Raw genomic sequence first — 22,209 nt, 5'->3', positions numbered from 1 at the left:
TTTAATATACACTTTCATGATTTAATATTACATTGTGGGACTTACTTATAATTTAAACATATTCGAGATACCGCTTGAAGATATGAAAAATGCATTTAAATATTGGGAAGACTTTTATATTTCACAAAATATGACTGTAATATTAACCATTTATAATATATTGTTAAAACTCTATTTTAATAGATATGTTTACTGATTAATAGCAATTCAAGATCTCTTTTGGAGACATTAATTAATCAATTTATAATAAATATAGGCTGAGTTACCACCTATAAATTGATAAAATATACATATTTAATTTAGCATCTTTACTGACGAATGGATAATATTTTATAAACATCTTTTGGCTTAATAAGGATCGCTCATATTATTAAAGTTTTTTCAAATTGACGCAATATAAAAATTCAAAAAAAAATGAAATTTTAAATTTATAAAAGGAGATAACGTAACTTGCAATATTTTAAAAATGAAGTTATTTTTAATATCCTATTGTATTTTAAAGTATATAATTCATCTTCTAAAAATAATTAATAGGTTTCATTTAGTATATATATATTTATGTTATGTATATTTCACACAATTTATTTAATTAAATAAAATTAGATGATAATACATAAAAATTCCAATATATCTTCTCTTTGCACTATAGTTTTGATCGGCATCAATAATAGTTCAGAATTTCAAATTCAAGTGCAATATGTAATGAGGGAATGCATTATTAATTATTTTTTATACAATATTCACTATTATTAGAAATCAAATTCCATTTTTCTGATATTAAGAGATTCACAGTTTTCTATTATTTTTCCTTCTTCATTATACTATTTATATCAAATAAACAATTATTTAAGGCAATCATTGAACAAAACAATGCATCTTTGACACTGAAAATTTATTACAATAACACTATCTATAATATTATACAGAATGACTATATAATTTATAGCATAATGTGTGAGGTGGGAAGTATATTATTAGAGAACGAAGAACAAATCATTAATGTAACTACTTCTTCTACTTTAAATGTTACGAAACATTTCTATTTATCATATTTATAATATTAATTAATTAAAAATTTTATTAACTATATTATAAATAATTTTAATGGTTATTATAAGGGTATCATTTTTTTTTAAATTGATTTTTACATGTTATATTCATTTTAATTGCAGGAAAGGTTTATTATTAAATCAATTAAATGTTTCTGATATTTCAGTTACCCAACAAGTTTTTTATAAGCATTATAATATATTTATGATAGGGAAAGTTTGGGTGCATGTATCTCTTACTTAAAACTGGATTTACATAATAAAATAGAAATTAGAAAGTCATGTTTAATAATTTTTTCAGGTGATAACTATTGACTCTTATAAGCAAAATAAAGATCATTTTAGAGTTTTGTTGAGATAAACCAGAGCTTGTAATCTAAAACTCTTTGTCTTAAGGAATAGTCATTGTAATCATAGCAAAAGGGATTTTGTCTTTAACATAAAGTTTTAACGATAATAAAATTTTGATATCTCCTTATACATTCAATTTTTCTAAATTGACTTCATTATAATTACGTCGATTTGTAATTGACAGATATGGAAGTTTTTAAATATATTTTCAAAAAGACGTGATATTACAATAAATGAATAAAATTAAGGACAATAAATTTGGTTTGGAGTTGCATTATAAACATTATACAATATATAGGAAACCTTTTTGTGGCGTAGCGCCCACCAGATTAGTTTTCTTGGGATTCTATAGAAGGCCTTTTCTAGATCGAGAAAGACCATGTGTATATTTTTGTTTATTTACCTGTATTTTTCACTCATTTGCCTAAGCATCAGTGTTGATCTTCCAGGTTTAAAACCAAATTGAGTTTCTCCTATTTCGATTATGTCTCTTAATTTTTTTTCTATTATTTTTTCGTATAGTTTAAGACAATGTGACATTAGTTTTATTCCCATGTAATTTTGATTTTGTGAATCCCCTTTATTTTTAAAGATAGGAATTAGATATGCCTCGATTTTTGAGAAATCTTTTCATTTCCCAGTATTTTATTGTACAGTTTGTGAGGAGATGTATTCCATCATCTCTTAGTGCTTTAACTCTTTCTATTGGAATATCATCTAGACCCCTAGCTTTGTTGTTTTTCTATGCTTGAGGCATGTGATTATTTCTTGTTCTGTTATTGGTTGTATAAGGTTTTGACATGGGGACAGTTCATCTAGATGTAGTATGTGGGATTAAAGTTGAGAAGCTCCTGAAAATATTCTTTCCATCTATTCATTATTTTATTTTCCTTTATTATCAATTTCGCATCTTTATTTTTTATTACTTTCGGAGCTCGTTTATATCCCTAGAATTCTTTTCTCAATGTTTGGCTAATATCTAAATTTTATTTTGCCTTCTTTGGTTAATTCTTCCTACATGTCATCGTATTCCATAGAGTTTATCCTAGCCACCGCCTTTGTAGCTATTCTCTTGGATTTTTTGTATTTTGTCCTGTCATATGAGTTTTTGGATTTGTACCATATTACATATAGCGCTTCTCCTGTATAGTGGCTTATAAATCTTCATTCCACCACCATAGTTCTTTGTGTGATTTGTTGCCTACTCTTGTCAAGTGTCGATTTGGCAGTGTTTAATAATCTGGATGAAAGATCTGTCCACATTTTTTCACTGACTTGTTCTAATTTTCCAATGTTAGCATTGATTGCAAAGGCATTTGTCATTGATTTTAATTTACCCCATTTGATGATTGGTTCAAATTTTATGTTTTGAGTAGATTTATTTGTGAGGTGTAAATCCATGACTAGTACTTGTGTTGCGCGAGAATATCTTCTCCTGGGATGATTTTGCAGTCTATTACATTTTTTTATCTTCTGAGAGAGATTAGCATGTAATCTATCTGGGTTTTTTTGTACCACTTTCAAATGTTATTAAATGACTGTCCTTGTTTTGGTTAAGGCAAGGTCAAAGGCTTGCTCAAATAGTACATTCCTTCATTATTTCTTTCTCTGTATCCAAAACCACCATGTTGCCTTTTGTAGCTGTCTCTTGCTTTTCCCACAAGCGCATTTAAGTCTCCACCTATTAAGACTAGGTCATCCTTAGGGAATTATTCTTAAAAATAATCTCATAAAATTCTTAGCTTTTTTTTTACTGCATTTTATCTTAATTTTAGAAATTTATAAGCATTTAGGGTTATGGTTACAATATATATATATGTTAGTGCTAGAGTATATATTATTTCCTTTTCCTTAATTACTCCGAATTAAAACTCTTTCAATTATTATTTTTTATATCAATCAACAAATTTCCATTTATTCATGATGACTCAATAAAGAAGCACTTTTAAAATACCATATTACTAATGTTATTCTTTCAAATCTTCTTCTTAAAAGATTTTTTTAAATATTACTTTTCCAATCTTATAAGACAAGATTATCCACGTAAAATAAGGAGTTCATATTAAAATTTTTCATTGATATTTATTTGTTATATTTATAAATTAAATATTATTTTATAATATGCTCTTAATAAAAATGAAGGTTTGTTTATGTAAGTTTTTTATTTCAATGATAAAATTAAAAAAATATTCTTTCCTATACATAATTCGAATGTAGGTTTGAATACAAAAATGTTCAAACCGGTTTTTAGAAGTTCGAATCGAACCGATATTTTTATTTTAACTTGAAATTTGAACCGTTATTTATCCGAACCTGAACTGATATTCGTTTTTGTTTAGATCCCTGAAAACCGTGACTAATATAGTTTAATAGAGGGAATAGTGCTTACATTTATGATTTTCCAAGATTTTATTCAAGGCTCAATATTATTTAAAATACCACAATAATAATAATTTTAATGGCAACTATTAGAGATAATCTTTGGAATCCAGAGAGAATCGATAAAATTTAAAGCAATAACGACATCCTCAACGCGAGTCAGCATCACAAAAACAGATTGCTACATGATTATACCAATCAAATTTCGAACTGTAGATGGCGTTAACTTTTGCTTTTTTTATCATTTCTTTTTTTATTGCGTAACCCAAAATTAAATTTCCTTTTTTTATTAATTCTTTTATATTGAGCAACCTAAAATAAACTTTTATTGTTAATTATTTTATATTAAAATAACTTTAATTGAATAATCGACTTTTTTAATTTTTATTACATTTGATATAATACATTCATTTTAAAGATTGCGCCAAATACTTATTTACTTTCGCTTTATTTGCCAATTTCTCACTGATGATAATGTTATTTTTTTAAAAAATGATTGTTTTTTGATTGGTAGATGTGACTCAGATATTTTGGGATATTGACTGAGACACAGAAATTCCTGGTTCAATTCAAGACGGAACTATATTATTTCTGCTTGGAAGAGGTTATGATAAAGCTAAAAGAATAGGACTGTGCCAATATATTATAGGATCGGCGCTGATATTTAGAATTTTCTTTGAAAATATTGCCTACCGATAATTTTCAAAAAAAACTGATCAAATATTTCATTATTTTTGGTTTATCATCATTTGTGCATATATGACTGAACAATATTATTTCATCTTTTATACATAATCTTATAATATATTTGAAAAAATAGAGTAGCTCAAAATTTATATTATTTTTTGTTACCTAACTCAAGGTTTTATCCAAAAGTAATAACCCAAGCTTGGAAATATTTTTTTGCACACAAGGTGGTAGAAAAGGACATCTATTGGCTAAATTTCGAGGGTTAGGTAATAATATTTTGCCTAAACTTGTTAACTCAGTTAATGGGCTAAAACTAACCGTTTAATAAAATAACACTGCATTCTACCATAATTTCGCGTATTTTGAATGCGAACTCTTGGAAAATACGCTTAATAACTCGTGAAATATAATAACTTTTTTTAAATTGATTTAAAGATGGAATTGTATTGGTAAACAAAAATCAATCTCAGATGTGTGAAAAATTTGTGGATCGGCAAATATATTTTAAAAATGAATTAAATTCTTTTTTTTACAAATTGCCATATAGTGATCCCTAGTGGTGTAGATCATTAGCCTAATAATAATTGGTATAGGTTAATTTTATTTACTTTTTTTTGGTATCAATAAGTACAACATATTTTATCAAATTACAAATGTTAAATACAAAAATAAAACTCCTCTAAAAAAACAATATAATGGAACGTGTGATTTGATTACAAGAAATATAATACATATTTAATATAATAAGACCGAAATAGACTTCTATTTTTTTTTAAAAAATATAATTTATTTATGAGTCGCAGTGGCTTCTTTCCTAGTAGCGTCTTGTAATAACGTTGTGTCTACGTCATCGTAAGGTAATTGAACGTACCTGACAACGGATCCGCGGATAAAGCAATTTTTGACGGATAACTTTTTTTTTGAAAAAAAAGACTTTGGTGAAAAGATGATAAGTCGATATTTTTAAACTGACTAAGTCAATCGGATAGGTAAAATTATAGTCGGGGTCATATTAAAGGCCGAAAATGGCATGAACGAAAGATCCAGACAAAATGCCAGAATAGAATTCAAAAAACGAAGAAAAAAAAAGGTTTTTTCATTGTGTAAAAAAATTTGATAGAAAAAAATGCTTAAATGAATTAAATAAAATTTTGGAAAGCTTAATATTTTCATTTATAAAAGATGAAAGTTAATTAACAAAATAAGTGAATTATAAAATGATTCTGTTAATGAAAAAATTGCATTAAAATATTATCTACAAAAATTGTAAGTCAATCAATGACATATAATAATACCTAGACTGAAGATGCATTCATAATAATGCATTTGAAAGCTTCATTGAATGCAAATCAGCTGAACCTGCCTTTTTGGTAATCCATATGGTAATTATTCTCATGTTAAAAACTACTATTAATTTGATAACTTGCTTCCTTATTATTAGGTAAATTCTTTAATAAAGTTTACGCTAGGCATAGGAATAAATTGGCCTTTCGTTTTAAAAATTTTAATGATACAAATAACTAAAATGGCTTCCCCAGCTGTTTTTCATTGATGTGTACACTTTTAAAGAATGAATCTTCAGTCTAGGTATTATTATATGTCGTTGGTATGCTCTTAATTTATCTTATTTTGGTGTATTTTACCTAATAAACTTGTAAAATATTGGTTAATATGAAATAAATAAAAAATATTATTTTAATAACAAGATCGGAGATTAAAAAAAGAGATTACAGGCATTTTTTACTGCGGGACTGGCTTAAAAATTAAGGCTCATGAAGATTTTCTGCTGCCTTTATCAACTCCTGTTGGAAGGTTATTCAGTTTTGAAACAATTTTAAATACGATGAAATGGCTATGGCCAAATTATTTAAAAATTGATTATTTATTGATAAAATTAACTAATAATTATTTTTATATTTTAAAAACCTTCTTTATTTAAAATTTATAAATTTTATAAAAAATAGAAGTCTGCTTTGGGCAGCCTACTTTTACAAATAAAATAAAGTTAATAAAAAAATGTTTAATTTTGATGTATACCACTTCATCATTATATCTTATAATTTAAAATATTTTTTACTAATTTAATTAAGTTGTATTCTCCATAAATAGAAATGCTATATTTAACTATTCTAATTTTAGGTAATGATTATTTTAGAAAAAGATATAATGCTTTTTAATATTCAGATAAGTACTTATTCTTGTTACTTATTTAATTTTGAGATTATGATGTAATCTAAAATGCTAATATTCAAATAATTTTACTTTATAAACTGTAACTTTTTATTTTTATGTAATAAAGAAATGCATTTGAAATGCTATTATTCAAATAATTTTACTTTGTAAACTAACTTTTTAATTTAATTTTATTATGAAATAAAGAAAAGCATTATTAGAAATAAGATATTTAAAGATTATTTAAACAGAGACCTGCAAAGGTATCATTTGCATGGCCTGTCCCAGATTTTATATTTTCAGGGCTAACCCAGTTTTTTAAAAAAATTATTATTAATTTTTATAGCTAATAACAGCCCAGCTAAACCTAGTTATTTTTAGAAAAATATTTTAAGCCCAGCAATTTAAGAAAAATTTTAATGCGGCCTGGCTTGCATATTTCTGATTTAAATAAAAAGAACATGATTTCTATTTGATAACAAACTCATTTCTATACAGTCTAAACTTGTATATAACTTATTACTTTAAATATAACCATAAATTCTTAAAATATTTTACCATATGTGGATATTTTTCAGGATCTGTCACACTTACATCAACTAACTTGATATTTAAATATTGATCTACTGAATGTAGAGTACCACATATACTAAAAAAATAATAAAAAACAATACAATCGAATATCAATACTTTAAATCATTTTTTAGTTCAACTATCACATCCTTACCAACTAAGGATTTAAAGAAAGAGTAAAATAACTATAAAAATAATATAAAATGGAAATTTCAAATTAATTTACCATATTTAAATACCTCACGATAAAGAGTATTTTGTAAACTGTCTAATCCATGTCCTACATACTCAATAAATTTTAATTTGGGTAACATGTAGATCGTGCATTATTTCAAACACCCCCCCTCCCCAATTTAAATATTCTATCCTCGATGTCAAGAGCTCAAATCTAAAAAAAACTTATAAGTTAAAAATATTAATGTAGATTAAGTTCTGATAAAGATATAAAAATTTTGATGATAATTTATGAAGATTCTTGTGAAGATAATCTGATTGTTTTTTTTAAAAATAGAGATTATTCTTAATATTTACCCAAATAACATTTTAATTATTAAAAATAATACAACAATTCCGTCCCTTGGGACAGTTTAACGTGTGTTTCGCGCAGCGATAGCTGCGTTAAGCCAGAATCCCAAACGTAAATTTCCTGGGCAAAATATAACTACATACAAAAATATCCTCGGAAAAAGAAATCAAATAAAATATCTCACTTTTATTTTTAAATTGGTCATAAGTGGGAATCAAATTTTTTATTAATCAATTCTACACTCTTATATGCTAAATTTAACCGAATATAGTAAATTTTGCCTCAAATAAATTGATATTTCTCATAATCTAATATAAAAATTAACCCTTAGCCTTATTTACGTTTCATAGCCTTAGGTTAAGCACTAGCGTGGGCTACCAGCTTAATATTATAATTTAATCTTAATTTTTTTAGTTAATATTATCTAATATTACCTTCTTCTTTTTTTTCAGCTAACTTACAGAAATTTCATGTTATTTGGCTAACATTATAGAAAATTACCTTTTTTAGTGGCATAAAAACTTTTGATCTTTAAATTTTTCAATAGACTAAAGTTGACGTTCCCTCCCTTAGTGACGCTACTAATAAACACTCTTATTTTTGTTGCATAGCCCTAAGATAACCGCTAACGCGTTCTATGACATTTGTATTAGGCCACGAAAGAAACTTATTGGATGCTTCGTAATTCCACGAGTTCGGAATGAGGCCTTAGCCCACTAGTCCTCTAAAAACGAAAAGAAACATATTGGCTGCTACATTTAACTTTGCACTGAACGAAACATTTTAAATTATCAAAAACATAAAAATAAATCAATTATAAATAGGAGATCAAATAATTTTTTTCCAAAATATTCCTAATTATTTCTTTCTTCATAAAAAATTACAATTTATCTTATCCAATAGAATATTTTGAGTTTTTTTTGATTAATTATAACTTTGTAGATATTTATATATATTTATTAATATACGGAAGGAAGGCAGAAAGTTATATAGATGTGTAGTATGTAAAAATAATAAGATTCGGGAGAGATATGAAAAATTTGGTATGAATCTTCAAAAAATATTTTTTTAATATATTAGAAGTTATAATTTTATCTTTGGGTAACGTCTACATGACAGGATTACCATTGAATGCAATCCCCCCCCCCCCCCAAAAAAAAAAATTCCCATTGCCTTTGCCGGTGTTTTTTTTCACATTGTCAACTTCAAAAATTAAAATAATAAAGTAAATTAATTATATTCTACCATCTACTATCAAAATATTGTGAATGTAAAAGTGTATTTTTTTAGAACATGAATTCAATTTTAAAAAACCTCCTCATCTATAATGAATGCATTATTTTAGTATATTGCAAAATATTTGCTCGTTTTAAAACATCTTCGTTAATATCTATCATTTCATTTTGGCATGGCATGCGACTATTATCTCCCATATTGTTTTGCATGAATATATAGATTTTGTCGATGTTTAGCAATGTTATTGTATAATATAATAGTTTATTTAAAGGTACATTTTTACATCAATACACAGAGTTTCGAACTGAACAACCGTTATATTTGCCTCAACCGTAACCGACGTTATAAAGATATCAACAAAACCGGGTTAACCCGATTCATAGCAGTTCTTTAAAATAATTAATTTGAATTTATGAAACTAAATTTGAAAATTTAATTTTCCCTTGACAATGTAAATTCGTGATTTCCTTTCAATTTAAAATTTTTCTATACTATTGAATCGCCTTTATCTTCCTATCAATCAATATTAAATTTATGGTTTTTACTTTATATTCTCATTTTAGTAGAGATTAGGCAAATTACTAATTATAAATAGAAAAAAATTAATCTTAAAAGAGCTATCACACAACTATTTTTAATTAAGTTAACAAGTTTATTCATATATATATATATAAATATATATATGTATGTATATTATTTATAAATTAGATTTTATAATAATACTCGCTTTAGCTTTACATTTTAGATATCAAATTATATGATTAATTGAAAAACCCAAATGTAACAAAACCTTAAAATTTAAAACTAAAACCCGAATATATTATTCCCTATTTCATCTAATAAATAGATATCCACCCCCCCCCCTTCCAATAAATTATCAGAGACCTGCAGAGATGCCATTTGTATGGCCCGGCCCGGGTTTTTTTCAAAAATTTTTTCGAGCCCGGCCCGGGTTTTTTTTTAAAAAAAATTTTCAGGTCCGGCTAGGGTTTTTTTAAAATATATTTATTTATTTTGAAATTTTACAGCTAATAATGTCGATTTCAAATATTTGGTTTTAAAATATACGGCCCGGCCTAGATATTTTTTTTAAAAAATTTCTTGGCCCGGTCCGGGTAACTTTAAAAAATTAAATTCGGCCCAGCCCGGGTACCCGGGCTTAAGGCCGGGCCTGCAGGTTTCTGAAATTTATCCTGCTTCTAGCCTTACCCACTAAATGCCTACTCCCTCAAAAAATAAATCCAAACTGTTCCTAACCCTGAGCGGTTTAATAACACTACTCAGGGGTTAAGCAAGATGAATTCGGTATGAAACAGTTGAAAATTGGGAATCTCGCTTTATATCTCCTAGAAAATTATTTAAAGTAAATTTTGAAATTGATATCAATAAGATGATAAAGAACTGAATACATTTATTTTAAATTAAATTTTTTTTAAACAAAAATCTGTAATAAATTGACAAAATGTCATCTTTGTCCTCCTCAATTTGATTCCCAAATTGGGAATATGGAGAATATTTCGTACATTTTTGTGTTATAATTTCCTTGTCATGAAAGATTAATTTAATAAAAGTTTTATAATTTTAAGTTAAAATAAAATAAAATAATAGATAACGGGAATTACTTTTTTTTACAATGGAAACACTTACTAAAAATAATTATATATTATTGTATATTTATTAAATTAAGTATATCAAACTATTAAAAAAATATCTATTAATAAATTTAGCCTTTTTATTATAAACTTATTTTCCCAATAAAGTACTTAAATCATAGAGAAAACTTTTTCATCAACTAGGAAAAATAAAAAATTTTATTATAATGAATATCTTTACCATTTTTAAAGATTAAATCTTATCTCTCGCTCTCTTCCAAATCATAAAAAAAAATATAATCAATAAATTTTGCCATTCATTAAATTTTATCGATAATTGGAAAAATCAAATGGATCCAGTAAATTGGTTTTAAAAAAAATTAATTTGATTGTCAACTAGCTATATCCGGAAAAAAAGTGAATTTAGTTAATTGAAACAATTTAATGGTATTTCGCAAAAAATTATATGTAATATACATTCTGCCTTTTCGAAATCATTAAAAATTAGATAAATTTTCGGGTGGAAATGTCGTTACCAAACTTTCGGCACTATGCATATCGATGGCTGTGCAATGGCACCGAATTTTTATCTAAAAGATTTGCTTTGATGATGATACTCGAATTACAAACAGATTTTTTTTATTAGGTATATAATAAAATGATCTCGTTTTAAAACTATTAAATAGATTTGGGAGTTCGGGTCGGGCCGGCAAAACTTTTTTAAAATTTGGGCCTGGCCGGGCTTGAAAAATTAGGCCCGAATCACTACGTGGTACTCGAAATTCTGACGATGTATCGCTCGTAGCCGAAATCCTAGGATAATTTTTTTGATTTTCCTTTTGTGGTTTTTTCGTGTCGCAAAATACACCGAGAGATAACTAAGATGACCGTGATACCTTGGATGATAAATATAACTCAGATCATCAAGGTCATAAAAGTTGTGATAGAAATATAATGGAAATGGATGACAATCAAAAGAGAATTAATGTAAGGTATATACATACTACGCTGAGCGTTATCATCAAATATTATGATTTGTTTCCTTTTTGAATATTCATTTCCTATTCATTTTTATCATAAGAAATGATAACTGAAGATCTTACGCACACTTAGGCTTAGGTTAAGTGATATAGTTCCGGGATTATTAATTCCTTTCATTGGGATAATTTTGTTACAAATTTCATTCCGAAAAACACATTTATAGTATGCATCCTTATTGAGTGCTTAAGGTTTTTAATAAAATTATTCTAAAAGTCTTTCACCTAGTTCTCTAATTATATTTAATTATTTTACCTGCTTATTTTTCCCCTCATTCTATTTAATGGGAATATTAATAGGATCTTTCAGAATATCAAGAAAATTTAATTTAATATCTCAAGAGTTAATACTCCCACCGGAAAGAAGGTATAATATGTCTTGTTTATTAAATTAATAATTATTTAATTTTGCATACTTCAAATATATTTGTAATATTATAAAATATACGTATATAATTTACATCACCAATCCAATATACAGTTATATTTTAATAAGAAAATATACCATACAATATTTATTAGAGAAACCTCCCGCGATATATCAAATTTTAGTTTCGATGGATATATAGAGTCCGCCATTTTCTCTCTTGACCCAAACGATATCTTTGCCACCATCGTCGCCATTTATTTTTGGAATATGTCCTACATTTTGAGAATTATCTTCCATGATCGTAAAATTATGTTTATTCTCGTTTAGATCGGCGGTGATTAAATCGCGTTTGGCGCCAATATTATCGTTATTTATTTTCGATACGTGATTCAACTTCAACCCCGTATTAAAATTATCACGCAAATTGTTATTATGGACGTTTGTTACTTCCGGGATTGTGATTTGGCGCGGTTTACCTTCATCGACATTTCCATCAAAATTTTCTCGAGAGTGAATGTTGAAAACAGCGGTAACAGGAATCAATACTGTCGCATCCCTATCAATGAGGTCTTTGCCATCGTCCCCTTTAGTCATGAGCAGATGATTGGGTACGCTATTATTAAGTGAATTCTCTTTGTTCTTATATGCAATAGTATCAGAGGTAACAGAGTCTGGAATTTGGGTAGTTTTACCCCGAATTACTATATCGTTAATATTATTGTCAATATTTTCATTATCATGGTTATCAGCCCCGCCATCTTGAACTAGCAGATCAGGTTTAAAGGTCACGCTCTTTTTCGGATGTGTAGACGGTTTAGACATCGAGCTGGGATGCAGATCATGTTCATATGTAACCATCATGTTTTCATCCCTATTTTCCTCATCATCATAAGACGATGCGATCTTTGGAAAGGGCGAATAAATTTTATCAGAGTGGCTCAACTTGCGAGCGCAGTCGAACGGTATTCCTTTGTAGCTCCTTATACTACTAAAGCTACTATTTTCTCTATTATAAACACTCTTGTTGGCAAAAATGTTGCTTATCTTCTTCTTGGCTATTATGTTAGGGGAAATTCGCCTTGGCATTGTCGTGGATCGGTAACCCTTTCTTTGGAACAATGAATTTATGGCCTGGGAAAAGGATTTCGTTCCCCACTTATTATTCTTCTTCCTCAAATCGTGAAGATTCGATAACTTATGATCGTGTTCGTTATGATCTTGGGCATCGGTTTCCAAACTCTCCTCAGAAAGCACGGTTTCCTCGTTGTAATAAAAACTGGTGGGGTAATCCGCTGTCGGTCTATTATGGTCATCATTCACCGAGCCCTTTTTACTTCCGTCGAAAGACAGGCAAAGCAGGTGGGAACACGTGGAACATCTACAGGAGCACAGTTTCCTGAAAGCGCTTCTAAATTTAACCGAAAGAAGACTGTAAAGGAATGGGTTAGTTGCGTTGTTTATGAATACCATTAATCGGCAAAACAATTTATACCTAAATGGGAAGGGTTGGGGGGGGGGGGGTAAATTTATATAAAATTATAAGATGATAAATAAAGGAAAGAAAGTGTTAAATTTAAGAAATGAGTAATGTTATAACTTAATATTTTATCTATTTTAAAATGTTATAATTTGATGAATATTATATTTGTAATAGAATATTATAACTTTCCTACATTTGATATGATATTTTCGAGGTTAATCAAATTGCATATTATTAGAATTAAATTTGACAATTATACAAAAGCATATATATACAAAAGAATTACAAATAAAATTCGTTTTTTACCGATATAATAGGTAACATCTAAGTTTATTTACTTTTTAAATAAAAGGTGTGCTATAATAAATCTTAAAAGTTTAAAAATAAATAAAAAATTCGATATCTCCAAAACAATGAATTATCTAATATTCCTCTAGTAAAGTTCCAACCACAGAGAAATGGCATGCCGACATCTTATAACCGATTTTCAAGGATTTATGCAAAATCTTTCCTTCCCAACCCCAAGAATAGAATAATAAAATATATACTGACTCATAAATCCAAGAGAATAAAATGATTGGACAACTTAATGAGAAGGTTTATTACTTAGTGTTGTTATGGTTCGATTAGAGCCGATTTTTTTAATAACGGGTAAACATTTGAAACCTCCAATTGGCGCGCACTATTAAGGCTCTTATCGAATCGTAAAATAATTAAATTTAATTTAATCGCTATTTCGATATATCGGATAGAACCATTTTTAATCGGCGGATAACCGATATTCCTTAAAAATACGGAATGATCTAGCCGATCTCATATTTTCAAAATTAATCATATAAAGTTGGGGGGGGGGGTGATAGGAGTGGTTCCCTTCCTCGTCTAATATATACACAAGAGGTCCGTTTTGGAATATATTTATATATATATAATTTTCTTTTTCTATTTAGCAACCATAAGTTGGTTATCTTGGATTGAGCGGAAGCGTAAGAATTGTAGACGACTAGAATCCTGTAGGGCATCCACAGGAGCGCGAATAGGCACACCACTACGACCAACATCTTTATCACCTATAAATTTAAAATTATGAACAAAAATAATCTTCCAGATGATTTTTTTTAAAAACCAAATGATAAACAAGAAAGGAAGGTATATTAGGGGAGACCGTGGATATTTCGGGATATTTTTGATTTTAGAGTGCCATAAAAATGGTGAAATATCTATATGAGTGGGCCCCCCATGTCCAAAATGACCCCGGTTTGTATCACAAAGATTTGAAACCTCAAGTAACTAGTGAACCATTCTACTTTGTTGTGAATTTTCGAATGCCCACATAATAAATATATTTATTTTTTATAATGATTATTATAATCAGATGCCTACAGATTAGGTACCGGACACTCGTGTATAATAATCAGATGTTTAAAATGGAATGTGGGCTAAAACAACGCCAAGGTGAATTTTATTAAAAAAAATAATTTTACATTCATTTTGGTATTTCATTTATTCAATTTCCTTTGAAAATTATTAAGTCAAAAATATGTGGCCTAAATGTTTAAAATAAAATTTCCCAAAATCTGGGGCACAAAAAACTTAACGGGGTTGAGCTCAATAATTTCACCTCTGACATGATCTGATTACAATAGAATCATCGTTTTACAAACCGTTTCTAAGTGGTGACCACGATTATGCGACCCTTTATATTTTAGTAAATATGTATATCATAGACCTGCAGGTCAGGCCCTCAGACCGGTCCGGTCCGGGCCATGCAAATGATACCTCTACAGGTCTCAGATGTATATTATCTTTCTATTATCTCCCATTAAATTAATATATCTAAGGAATGAACCTCTTATAATTTCCAATTTAAAATAAAAACTCGATAATTATTTGCTAAATTTAATGTTAAAAAATCTATCATTTTTTATCCTTCCTATTTTAAAGCTCTGTCTGTATAGCTGTCCAAATAGAATGAGATTTTTTAGACAATAAAATAAATAAAAATACATTTCTAACCTTATTTTAAACAGTATATCATCATTTGCCTCATGTCAAAATTATATATATTATATAAATGACTGGGTGGTCTTAGCTGCTTTTCTAGACAGAATGTCCAATTCAGAATTATGAACAAATACTAAGGCATGATAGAAACAAAAATTCCTAAATCGAAGTGTTTAAAATTTAGAAAGAAGTATGGAACTAGTTTTATTTAGTGTTGTTAAACGGCTAACTCGACACTTTATCCTGAATAATATAAAGCAAGCCTGAAGATTTTCACTTATAGATAGCAGGAAGTTGTATCATCAATTAGCAAAATCTCAAGTCTTAGGCCACATTTTTCTGAAAATATTGAGTCAGCCGTTTTTAAAAATCGACTCAAAACGAGCCGTTTAACAACACTAGTTTTGTTTATGAACAGGGTCGGGTTGAACCAAACGCCCTTCCCCCTCTCCATGATCTATTTAGATGCTTAATCGTATCCTCATATTAACTAACTCCAGAGAGCTGTTTGGCTTATCTCAGTTAGTATAAATTGAACACTATAATAATAATAATATATAATATTTCTTCTAATTTTGACCTGCATTTTAATTCTTATGCTGGTGGAATGAGATTTTAGATGGTGCACAGGCTTTTCCTTATTCATTGTCTTATAACTGGAAATATTAGCCCCGCCGCGGTCTTTTTTAGGGCTATGAGTATTTCTAATATTAATCATTTTTTTCCATTTATCGGAACGAAAGGCGTTAAGAATATTTGGATTAGCTAGACCACGTTTGAATTTGTCAATTTTTCCTATGTGTACATATTCTTTGAGGGTCTTTTTCTTATTATGATTGACACGATTATCGGTGGATGGGTTCCTCCCTACACGAGGGATCTCAGATACAGCTGTATTACTCAAATTGAGAAAGCTCTGATCATCACCGCTGGAATGTGAAATCTTGCTTGGTTGGTGAGAAGGATGCCTGGCGTCTTTGTTGATGAGCATAAACAAACTTTTACGACACATGGGTTGGTGGTCTATATTATTGTATTCGACCTTGCAGCCAGACTTCCCGATACCAAGGGGTTCTTTTGTCTCGGAAGAAGTAAAAGTCATTCTGGAACTCTTGAATAGGATCCTTATAATAAGCCCGTAACACACAAACGAAATGAGGAGCGGTAGGACATAAAAGACAATCAAATCGGTCATGTAATAACCTAGGTAAGCCTCCCGCGATATAACATAATTGCAATGTTGCCATTGATACACTATCTCGAAATAGGTCTTGTTTACGCTAGGTATTATCGAGTTGCTCATAGTGGTCGCGTTTGAATCGCGATAAAATGCACCGGAATCTATATTGCCACTGACGTTGTTCGTGGTACTCAGATTGTGACGCTGAGTTTTTAGGTTAAACAAGCTATCTTCGTGTTTGACGAGAATGTACATGGGGAAAGTGGACGTGAGAAATAGCCAAGGACAGCTATATAAGAGGGAGAACACCCAAACTCCCACCACTATTTTTTGAGCCCTGTCGTAACTGCATAATATTTGGGCCTTGAGAGGGTAACTTATAGCTAAATATCGCTCAACTGTGAAGGCGGTGATAGAGAGGGCGGAAGCGTTTATCGAGAGATACTGTAAGAAAATGGCGCCGGAACATGTAAGCTTTCCACCAAGAACCCACCTATTGACAGCCATAAAATTGCTCACCAACTGCTCAGGCACGGCCGCCAGCAGAGACATACAATCAGCTACGGCTAGACTCACCAGGTAAACGTTTGTTGAAATTCTCATTCCAGGAGAAGTGGTGAGGACTGTTACCACCAGTACTACCATTATATTACCAGCTAACCCGATCATGAATATGGCGGACATGAAGAATGTTGCGACGAGTTTGAACGCATTCGAGTAATAATAGACAGTGTCGGTGAAGAGGGTGTGAGGGGAAGTCAGCATAGCGCTCGTTAAATTACCCACGAATCGGTTGTTATTTTTATCACCTAGGTCAACTTCGAGGTAATTATAGTCAGACACTGGGGTGGCGTAATAATTTTTCGGCTTTTTGCGGCGTATTTGCTCTTGAGCGGAAGAGAGTTTTCTTATAGCGCGTTTGAAAATCCGTCTCTTAGAGCTAGACGACGTTAATATGAGTGACATAAAAAGATCGTCATTGATAAACCCGGGAATGACGGGTTGTTTTAATTCGTTGAACTTTGAGGGTCGAGGGAGTGGCGTTATAACTGGAAGTTTAAGAAATACTTTTTCACTATTAATGGTGGTTCTTTGCGAAAATTTTAAGTGGACCCCGCGGTTGGCAACTTTGCCGTCAACGTTTAGTTTATATTTCGAGGATACCTCTTCGCGTTGACGGAAAGTAGGGTGAGATGTATTGAGGCATTTTACCGAATCCATAGACATTTTGACCGTCAACGAAAGGAACAAGGTTAAGGAGAGCACCAGAATGACGAGCAACAGGTAATGGGAATGTTTGAGGAATGGAGAGAAATCCTGCTGACTATTAATTATAATTGGCTTACCCATGAGAATAAATCCTTGAGCATTTCGATAACTTGCTTCTTCCAATTTTTCGAATTATGAAAGGATTTTAAAAATTCGATAATTTGTAACAAAAACCGATTATCCGAAAGAATTATCCTTCATTGCTTCAAATAGAGACGGATAAGGGGGTATTTTGAAAGATTAGATTTTGGTTCATTAGTCAAAATTTACAAAAATGATTCGTAAGCTCTAGGTTTTAGAAATGCTAAAATTGACTAGTGATTGAAGGTCCGATTGCTTTGCTAACAACCCTCCATTCAAAATTTTTCCAAGAATTTATTTTCTAAAAAAAAATGAAATTTTTGTTTAAGTTTATAATTTTATTAAGCAACTTTTAAATACATACGACAAAGTTTTTCACGTTTTCGCTTTTTATATTATATTTTTATCTAATAAATTTTAATATATTTTTCTTAATTTTTATATTTGATTTTTTTGCAAAAATGTGGTATTAAATTTTACAAATGATTTTTTTATTTCTTCCTCCTCTATTATATCATAGCTAATTGAGATAATAATGAATTGATAAAAGGAAGGTTTTTATTTTCGCTTTTCAGCTTTTCTAATTAAATGATAAATAAAAAATTAAAAATTTGTATTTCTATTTTTTCTTTTAATTATAAGAATGAGAATTTATATTTTTTTTAAGAGGGGAAATTATATAATATATTATATAAAAGAAAATTAAATATTTTTTATTGATTTAAATAAATCACACTTAAGTTAAAGTGTTGAAAATAGAATTAAATAAAAATAATTTAAAGGGAAGAGATAATTGGTTCTATTTTTTAATTATTAAAAATAATTCCTAACAATTTTTTTACTTTTTCCGCAACTCCTAGGGGAAGTGAAATTTAATTATATTTTTGCATAAAAAGGAAATTAAACATTATTTATTAATTCACGTAGAAGTGGGTTCAAAGGGTTTTTATGGGGAATTTTGAATCATTATATACTTTAGGATTTGTGTGAAAATGACAACGTTTCAATCTATGATCCCAATTCCACACTTCCATCGCAAATCACATGAAAATTAATATTCTAAGGGTTCTCTTTTATATAAAGATAGTTTTCTGTTGGTCATAAAAAAATATTTACTATAATTATCTTATTTTTATTTAAAAAAAATTATAAAAGTTCCTACAAAAATTATTTTTTCAGGTACAAAATCATTTATATTTGCCATTATCGGTTCCATCAACATAAATAAAAATAAATGCGTCAATGTGTTTTTCTTTCGGCAATGTGTTATTTTTAAAACTTTAAATCTTTGAGCGCCATTTTTTAAATCTATAAATCTGATTCTAACGAAAATACATTCCATCAGTTTGGAATACCTAACTTATGAATTGTAGACAATTTTGCGGTTATCCTTCGAGTCTTTGTTGTCTGAAAATCATAGAGTCGGTATTCTAACGGCATATTCCGGTAAAGTCAGATTTTTAAATTAAATTCGCGCTCAAAAAAATGTGTAATCTTATCATGTTTGGAATACCTATCTTAAGAATTGTAGACAATTTTGCGGTTATCCTTCGAGTCATTATTGTCTGAAAATCATAGAGTCGGTATTCTAAACATACGGCATATTCCGGTAAAGTCAGATTTTTAAATTAAATTCGCGCTCAAAAAAATGTGTAATCTTATCATGTTTGGAATACCTATCTTATGAATTGTAGACAATTTTGCTGTAAATCTTTGAGCCATTTATAATTTATAAAAAAAAAATATATGGAAAATTTAACATATTTATTATGAAGTTTAAAAGTTAAGGGAAAGAAATTGTCTGAAATTCGTTGAAGTAGGTACTCTAAACATGATGGCACACATTGCAGGTAAAATCCGAGATTTAAACGTTGAAAAAACGCGCTCAAAATATGATTTAAAAAATAACTCATTGACGCCTTGCATATGTATCAAGGTTTAATACTTTAGAAGAAAGAAAGTCACCTCCCGCTACAACCCCCTAGTCTTAATATCTCGACCCCCCCCCTATTGAAGGTGGTAAAAAGCGAGAGTGGGATGTTTGATAGTCTCTCCCCTGAAGAAAAATAGGTTTGTGCCTCTCCTCTTAGATAATTTTGGGATTTTATGCAAAACCCGTCATTTTGCTAAAAAATTATATTCAAATTTTAAACAATTGAACAGGGTCGTTGTATTTGTTTTAATTAAAAATGAGAGCCTTAAATTGGCCAGGGTTAGGCATAAATCATGGTTGGGATGTGGAACTCTACTGATATCCCTAATTTTTAACGAGTATAAATTAGGAGCAATAAAATCTTATTTTGACGGGGAAATTATATTTTCGTACATATGGAGTACTCACCCACAGGGATTACCGAACCCAAACCCGAACGGACCGGACATTCGTATCGGTTCGGGTCCGTATCCCCTATCCGAACTATAAATTTCGAATAATTTTTTGCCAGTGAAATTTAGAAACTACTTTTCATTTTATAGCGATTTTGATATAAAAATTATTGTTCGGTATAAATTATACATTTTTTTAAAAAAATGCATCTGGAAATCATTTCCGGTTAAATGTGGCATTTGGCAAAATGATTTAAAGAGCGAGAGATTACGAATCCCGCATAAATTTTATTTCCTTAATAGGACATCATTCTAAATAAAAAGGGGTAACCCAATATTTCAGCCTAGAATATTAGGCACCTGTTGGAGATTTATAATCCGTCCCCCGTACTAATGAAATTAATATGACGTACTTGCAATAGCGGCGCGGTAGCTTAACGTTATCCAATTATATAAATATTCCAAGAAAAGAAAAAAACCTAAGCAAAAAACATCTTAAGAGTTACGAAAAAATATTAATACTAATTTTTTTTAAAAAAGAAAAGCACAAGGTTGCATACTAGGTATCGATGATATATTCTGCATCGGGACTAATTTTTCGAGCCCGATCCGACCCGAATTTAAAAAGGTTAGCCGGCCCGGCCTCAAACCGAATTTTTAAAAACAGTTTTGCCGGCCCGGCCTGATATAGAAATTTGTTCAAAAAGTTTTCCGACCCGGCCAGAACCCGAATTCTTTTTAAAAAGTTTTGCCGGCCCGGCTCGAACCCGAACCCGACATTTTTTAAAGAAAGTTTAGTCGACCCGGCCCGAATTTATTTAAATTTAGAAATAACTTCTTTTTTTAAAATTATAATTGCAATTTTTATTTAAAATTATCATACCCAAAATAAAAGATATATGTCATTATAGCGCCAAGTTTCTACAAATAAAATATAATGTTTTTATTATACATAAAAATATTAGACCCGACCCAGCTCGAACCTATGTTTTAAAAAACCCTTTCCGCTTTTGCAGATCTCTAATGTATAACATTAGCTAGAAACAGAAAGGGATAATAATTCATCATAAAATGTATATGTGTTACTAATATTCAGATACGTATCAAGAAAATTAGATGAAAACTTGTATCGGACTAAAAAATTTAAGTGGAAAAAGATACAATGGATTTTAAACGAATTATCACTTTAGCATCTGTTGGGGTGACCAAATATAAGTAATTTTTAGGGTCTTGAGAATACAAATCGGAGACCTACAAGGCTACAATTCATTTATAAATAAGCCCAAGCGAGGGGGGCTAAAAAAAATTTTATATGTCGACTCGGGCTTATAAACCTGGACCGGACCGGAGATAATAAAACCCAAACCTGGCCAAATCTTTAAAAATTCGAGTATCATTATTATTATTTTTGTGTCAAAGGAAAGTTGCTAGAGAGGAAAGGAAGTAGGAAGATGCCAGCAAAATAGGTTAATGAAAGCACCCTAAATAAATTATTTATTAATTTAGGAGACTGATTATATAATTTTTATTTAAAAAATTTACGTACCAAAATCAATTCGTTTTAGATTGATTTACGCCTTTAGAAAGGAAGAAGAAAGAAAGAAAGAAAGAAAGAAAGAAAGAAAGAAAGAAAGAAAGAAAGAAAGAAAGAAAGAAAGAAAGAAAGAAAGAAAGAAAGAAAGAAAGAAAGAAAGAAAGAAAGAAAGAAAGAAAGAAAGAAAGAAAGAAAGAAAGAAAGAAAGAAAGAAAGAAAGAAAGAAAGAAAGAAGAAACGAAATCCAAGAGAATTGTTCCTTTACAGGAACCCATTTTTTTCTTAAAATTATGGTTGGTAAATGTTTTTATTTCTCTTTTTTCTTTATATAGCTTCATGTATGCTCCTATAGTTTTATATACAA

At 29.4% G+C, this 22,209-nt stretch overlaps 2 protein-coding genes across 2 annotated transcripts; both read right to left on the bottom strand.

The window, feature by feature from the left end:
* Window positions 1-5,068: 5,068 nt before the first annotated feature.
* LOC135924567 (U6 snRNA-associated Sm-like protein LSm2) lies at window positions 5,069-7,455 on the bottom strand. Its single transcript, XM_065459633.1, has 4 exons — window positions 7,441-7,455; window positions 7,332-7,399; window positions 7,200-7,290; window positions 5,069-5,381 (listed from the first exon to the last, which is right to left on the bottom strand). Exons 1-4 carry the CDS (start codon window positions 7,441-7,443, stop codon window positions 5,256-5,258), a joined length of 288 nt encoding a protein of 95 aa, XP_065315705.1. The 5' UTR covers window positions 7,444-7,455; the 3' UTR covers window positions 5,069-5,255.
* Window positions 7,456-12,074: 4,619 nt separating this feature from the next.
* Window positions 12,075-18,278, bottom strand: LOC135923275 (uncharacterized). Its single transcript, XM_065457938.1, has 3 exons — window positions 16,037-18,278; window positions 14,407-14,522; window positions 12,075-13,467 (listed from the first exon to the last, which is right to left on the bottom strand). Exons 1-3 carry the CDS (start codon window positions 17,984-17,986, stop codon window positions 12,147-12,149), a joined length of 3,387 nt encoding a protein of 1,128 aa, XP_065314010.1. The 5' UTR covers window positions 17,987-18,278; the 3' UTR covers window positions 12,075-12,146.
* Window positions 18,279-22,209: the final 3,931 nt, after the last annotated feature.

Source organism: Gordionus sp. m RMFG-2023, chromosome 2, assembly GCF_954871325.1.
Source record: "Gordionus sp. m RMFG-2023 chromosome 2, tfGorSpeb1-WG-v2, whole genome shotgun sequence".
In the NCBI taxonomy this organism is placed as follows: domain Eukaryota; kingdom Metazoa; phylum Nematomorpha; class Gordioida; order Chordodea; family Parachordodidae; genus Gordionus; species Gordionus sp. m RMFG-2023.
Note: the sequence above shows the minus strand (reverse complement) of the source record. Positions and strands in the feature narration are given on the sequence as shown.

What these genes read in the sequence shown, in the direction of transcription:
- LOC135923275 (XM_065457938.1), bottom strand. Translation starts at nt 17,986, where the DNA reads ATGGGTAAGCCAATTATAATTAATAGTCAGCAGGATTTCTCTCCATTC. An exon ending in GCATAAGAATTAAAATGCAG is followed by an intron (nt 14,523 to 16,036) that starts GTCAAAATTAGA and finishes TTAAATTTATAG; the next exon opens with GTGATAAAGATGTTGGTCGT. An exon ending in TCCAAGATAACCAACTTATG is followed by an intron (nt 13,468 to 14,406) that starts GTTGCTAAATAG and finishes CTTCCCATTTAG; the next exon opens with GTATAAATTGTTTTGCCGAT.
- LOC135924567 (XM_065459633.1), bottom strand. An exon ending in GAACTAAAAAATGATTTAAA is followed by an intron (nt 7,291 to 7,331) that starts GTATTGATATTC and finishes TTATTTTTTTAG; the next exon opens with TATATGTGGTACTCTACATT. An exon ending in CTGAAAAATATCCACATATG is followed by an intron (nt 5,382 to 7,199) that starts GTAAAATATTTT and finishes TCAAAAAAAAAG; the next exon opens with TTATCCGTCAAAAATTGCTT.